At 38.2% G+C, this 5,962-nt stretch overlaps 1 protein-coding gene across 1 annotated transcript; it reads left to right on the forward strand.

The window, feature by feature from the left end:
• Positions 1-2,954: 2,954 nt before the first annotated feature.
• Positions 2,955-5,246, forward strand: LOC106753207. Its single transcript, XM_014635007.2, has one exon. The coding sequence runs from the start codon at positions 3,336-3,338 to the stop codon at positions 5,010-5,012; it is 1,677 nt and encodes a 558-aa protein (XP_014490493.1). The 5' UTR covers positions 2,955-3,335; the 3' UTR covers positions 5,013-5,246.
• Positions 5,247-5,962: the final 716 nt, after the last annotated feature.

The following is a 5,962-nucleotide window of genomic DNA, read 5'->3' on the forward strand; positions in this document are numbered from 1 at the left end:
CTTTGCATATAACCACCAAATTTATTCCTTTCTTAAGTCTTACGCGATTAGTTTACATGAAAGTTAAGGCCTAAGAGTCCTTTGGGAAAACGATACTCGGACTTACCCGTTTATATTACTTTATAACGATCTGGTACACTTGCCAGGGACTTAACACTAACCTCTAATGATGTTTCTGTGAATGTTATTTGGATAATTTAATGCAGGAATGTCTACCTCAAGAAGAGTGAAAACAATGGGCAACAAAAGGAAGGAGCCAGAGAGACCTAGGAGATTCTATTCTTCTTGGTTCCTCTCAAGGAAGCATGAAGAGCATTATGCTTGATTTATCAATTGTTGGGTTCTTCTCCTTTGCTTAATGCTTTTATCGTTTAACTCATTCGGTAAATGTTGTTTGTCTTTATTGATACGGGGATGTACAATAATGTCATGAACTGGTATTGAATTCCTTTATTATGTTAATACCGCCTAGGGATAGGGGTTGGACGATCAATTGTATTTTGCTTTCGTTTATCATGCATTATTAATTACTAGGGGAGGCTAGGGATAACAAGCCGGTACTTAGTAATAGGCTTTTTTCACCAAGGGATTGGGTTAAGGATAGACTAAGAAAGTTTGCATGACAATATGATAAATAAGCTAATTAAATAAGAAGATTAGATATATGAGGGTGGATAAGATGAAATTGTAAACCCCAACAACTCCATTCATCCATAGTTTCTTAAAGCCAATTGAATAATTGCATTTGCATGTTTACTTTTGTTCTTTGCATACAAACACCAATTTAATTCTTTTCTCAAGTCTTACACGATTAGTTTACATGAAAAGTAAGGCCTAAGAGTCCTTTGGCCTAAAAGTACACTTGTCAGGGACTTAACAGTAATCGATTATGCATTTAATGAAAGCACAAAGGTGAAAAACATGCCTAAAAACTCCAATAGTTAGTCGTGATAATCAATTACGATATGTCATAATCAAGTATCGATTATCGATTATCATTATCTAGTAATCGATTATTCTAGAGCTAAACTAGAGTTTTTAACATTTTGAAAAACCTCTTCCTGATAATAGATTATTTTAAGTAGCTAATTGGTTATTGTAGAGCTTTTTTACTCCAAAACGAAATTTAAAGCATACAATACTTTGAATCAATAAAAAATTAAGGCCCTATACATTAAACTATTCATGACAAAAGCTTTAACACATAATACAAATATTCATAAAGATCGTTTTTCAATGTGAGTTCTTGAGACTTACTTTTGGGCATTATCAAAAGTTTTATGCTTCATTTTTTTACTAACAGGTGCATTGAATATTCAATTGATGCGGCTGGATTTGGTGATGGATTGCTGAATACAGAAGCAAAGTAGACATAACAGTAAATTAAAGTTATTTTGTTCTACTATGGTGCAAATTGTTCTTAGCACATGGAGTCATTATTTTTCCTAGCTCTGGTTTTAGTCTTTTTGTCTATAATATTTCTTTGAGTTTGATTTCCTTGAATTCTTGTTTTGTGAGATATAGTTTTGTGAGCTGAATTTTTGGAAGTATTGCTTGTTGGAGATTGAATTTGTCCTAATAGTTTAGCTTGCTAACTTTGTTTCACATTTCCAGTAGTAATTCTAAATACATTGTTTAGATTATTCTTGTCTTTTTAAACTGTTTTTCTTTGTCATCTTTTTAGTTTTGTCATAATTTTAATCTCTTTGGTTTAACCTATTACTTTATTTTGTGGTTTTTAATTTGTGTTTAAAATTCCTTGGTTTTGTCTTAGAGTTTTCATTTTCTTGACCTCTTGAGTCAAGCTTAGAATTGTTACATCTTTCACTTTGATATAAAGTTTTTGATGGGTTGATTGAGAGTTCTTTTGAGGAAAGGAAGATGAATTTGAGGGAGAGTGCATACCTTCTTTAGAGTGATACAAAAGTGATTTGAGTGTAAACACTTAATGAATGGTGAAGTAAATCATATATTCTTGTTTATGTTACTCGTGCTAATAATTTACTTTGTTTTTAGTCTGTTATTATTTTTATAACTTTCACTGTAGGTATGAGTTTGGCTTGAGTGAAACATGTTAATATAGTGGTGGTAAGAATAATCGAGTTGAATGACAAAATTTATGACCTTAAAAAGAAACACAAGCATGGAAAAACATCATTTTTAAGGACCAAAACAAGTACTCTTAGATATTCCAAATGTGAAGGCTATAAACATGACTCATTAGTAATGAAAGTCTTTTGGATATTGAAAGATTTTTTTTTTCTTTTTTAGTTTGTGTAAGTGTTTTTCTTTTTTTATTTTTTTGTAAACAGAATATTTGTGTTAAAATTCTTTGATGTGTTTTTCAGACTAGTCTTTAATCTCGGGATCTCCAAACATCTTGATAATAAGATATTGGACCCTCACAAGAACCAAATCTCAATGTATGTAGCATTTTGTTTTTAGATTATCGTAGATTTACATGTTTTTAGAACTTATGTTTTATGTTTATTTGTAGGTAGTGAAATTCGAGATTGATTTTTTTCCAAGTAAGAGGAAACGATAAAAGCATGACTGGGATGTTGAGAAGAACCACTTAGTACCCTTGTTTCTTTACTTTTGTTGGTTTTGGACTATTATTGGGTCTTGTATTGTTTTTAGATAATTAGAGTTTTTCTATATTCTAGTTTTAAAGGGGACTCGTACATATGTCCCTTAGTAGTAATTAGACTTACGAGTGCAGAGGCTCATACTATATAAGAATTCTTTGTAGACTCTTGGATGAAAGATTTTGGATAATTGAAAATTTAAGGTTTTCTCTATTAAAATTTTAATTCTTATATTTTTGAGTTTTACAATTAAAAGTGACGAATATTTCTTACTTGTCTTCGATCCTCTCTGAATGGTGTGTCTTTCTTCGTTCCAATATTTATCTAATCTTCATCCATTCTCCATTCTCCATTCTCCATTCCGCATTCATTCAGCACCTAAATCCTAAACGGGGTTCTAATGAAATAGTCGGACAAGAGAAGAAGCAAAAGTAACATAACGAGGAAGTACCTAAATCCTAAACGGGGTTCTGATGAAATAGTAGGAACAAGATGGAGAAGAAGCAAAACTAACATAACGAGGAAGTTGACCGAAAATGTTCGAGCTGTACAACATAAAACCGCGGGCACAGAGTGAGGACTAACTATAAACAAACAAAGAGTGGCGGGAATCAAACCAGTCCCAAACGCCCCACACGCGAGTGTGTTTCACGCTCCAAATCCTTCGCATTACACAAACTCTTTCCCATTCCTTTCAAGAAAACCCTTTTTCCTCAACGCTGCGAAGCAAAGGGAAAAACAGTGAAGATGAAAGATTCAGCGGAAACAGATCCTATTGCTGAGTCTCTCAACCTACTGTGTAAACTCCTGGACTCGGAACTACCCAGCGTCACAAACTTCAAAGGGAAATGGTCACTTGCCCGAGTCAAACTCACCCATCTCCAAACTCACCTCACCGATTTCTCCGCCGAGTTCCCCTACGCCTCCACCACCAACTCCCTCTCCCTCCACCTCCTCCACTCGATCTCCCGCACACTCAACGACGCCGTTTTACTCGCCCGCACGTGCCAGCCCCAAGACCTCCTTAACGGCAAGCTCAAAACCCAAAGCGACCTCGACTCCCTCCTGGCCACCCTCGACCGCCAAGTTACCGACTGCGACATCCTCTTCCGCAGCGGCCTTCTCATTGAAAGCGCTGCCGTTTCCACCTCCAAAAGAGAAGCTATCCGCTCCGCATCACGAAACCTAATCACCCGGTTGCAAATCGGGTCGCCCGAGTCCAAAATTTCAGCGATGGACTCTCTATTGGACCTCCTTAATGAAGACGACAAAAATGTTACCATTGCTGTGGCCCAGGGCGTCGTTCCCGTGCTCGTGCGCCTACTTGATTCACCCTCCGACATGAAGGAGAAAATAGTCGCCGCCATCTCCAAAGTATCCACAGTCGAAAGTGCCAAGACTGTGCTCCTCGCAGAGGGTTTACTTCTTCTCAACCACCTTCTCCGAGTACTGGATTCTGGAAGCGGATTCGCGATTGAGAAATCAAGCATCGCCCTTCAAGCACTGAGTCTTACCAAGGACAACGCCAGAGCGATTGGCTCACGCGGCGGAATCTCGTCTCTGCTGGAGATTTGCCAGGCTGGCACCCCTGGCGCGCAGGCCTCCGCAGCCGCCGTGTTGCGCAACCTCGCTGCGTTCGCGGAAATTAGGGACAATTTCGCGGAGGAGAATGCAGTGGTGGTTTTAGTCGCCTTGGCTTCCTCCGGGACTGCTTCGGCGCGTGAGAACGCAATTGGGTGTTTGTCGAATTTGATTTCCGAGGCTGACTCGGACGGTTTGTCGAATTTGAGGGTTATGGTGGTTAAAGAAGGGGGGATTGAGTGTTTGAAGAATTACTGGGATTCGGGTACTCCAATTCCGAGTCTTGAAGTTGCAGTGACGATGTTGCGGCATTTGGCTGAGAGTGCTGCAATTGGAGAGGTGCTGATAGGTGAAGGGTTTGTTCGGAGGCTTGTGGGGGTGCTGAACTGTGAGGTGCTGGCGATGAGGGTTGCCGCCGCGAGGGCGGTTCACGCTATAGGGTTGAACAGTGGCAAGGCAAGGAAGGAGATGGGCGAATTGGGGTGCGTTTTTACTTTGATTAAGATGTTGGATGGCAAAGGTGTTGAGGAGAAAGAGGTTTCTGCAATGGCATTGTCGGTACTGCTGATGCACCCTGCGAATAGGAGGGTTTTCCGCAAGGATGAAAGAGGGGTTGTTAGCGCTGTTCATTTGTTGAACCCTTCCTTGCAAGGGTTGGATAAGAAGTACCCTGTTTCGTTGCTCGCTTCGTTAGTGTATTCCAAGAGTTGCAGAAAGCAGATGGTAGCAGCAGGAGCTTGTGTATATATGCAGAAGCTTGTGGAGATGGATGTGCCGGGATCAAAGAAACTCTTGGAGAGTCTTGGGCGTGGTAAGATTTGGGGTGTTTTTTCAAGACCCTAGGTGATGATGATCAACATGGAGATAGTCGTGGATTTCTGTAACATGGAAGTTCTGATTATTCATTGATCTGTATGCATGATAGACTTGTTCAGGTTTTCGTCTTCTTTTTGCCTTGTAATTATTCATTAATAATTTGTCTTTGTACGTAGAAGTAAGTTTTTCTAATGATTTATCTCTGAACAGATTGTGTTTATGTTTAGGAACAATGATATAAAGTACATGATTTTGCGACCACTGGTTGAGTACGATCTATTACTTAGCTCAATTTGGCTGAATATAGTAGCATAGGGATAGTACATAGTTGAATACTTTGCATATAGTGTTTTTACTTGTAATCAATGAGGTTGAGTATGTTCAGATTGAAATGTGATTTTTAAGTATCAATGTTACAGTATTTGGATGCTCTATATTGAAGAAGATTGCAAGTTTTCCACTTACTGTTAGAGAAGTGAGATTATAAATTGAATAATCGACTTCGACTCTATTTCGTATTACTACAGAATGTGGTGGGTGTATAACAGATGTCAATACAAATTGAGTTTGTGAAGGGATTTTCTAATTAGAGTGAATTAATTACCAAACTAGTTTCATATTTCTACATTAGAGGAAAGAAAACTTCATTTTTATTAGTTCCTTTTTTAGTTAGGTTGTTATCTTTTCGTAATTCATGAAATTAGTTCTCAGTAGCTAAATGCATTAGTACTTTTTTAGACATGACAAAATGAGTGCCAAGTCACTTACTTGTTTGGGACATGGTAGATTAATTAGTTTAAAATATAAGACTGATTTTCTACTTCATCATCTTCTTGTGTAGCGGACATCTTCACTCTCCAAATACACACCTACCATAACACAACCTTTTTCTATTTCTACCTTCAACATCTGTCCTCTATTATCAACCTCACTTCAACAACAACACGCAGAACTCCATTATCATACTCAGCTTTAAC

This window comes from Vigna radiata, unplaced genomic scaffold (assembly GCF_000741045.1).
Source record: "Vigna radiata var. radiata cultivar VC1973A unplaced genomic scaffold, Vradiata_ver6 scaffold_233, whole genome shotgun sequence".
In the NCBI taxonomy this organism is placed as follows: Eukaryota; Viridiplantae; Streptophyta; class Magnoliopsida; order Fabales; family Fabaceae; genus Vigna; species Vigna radiata.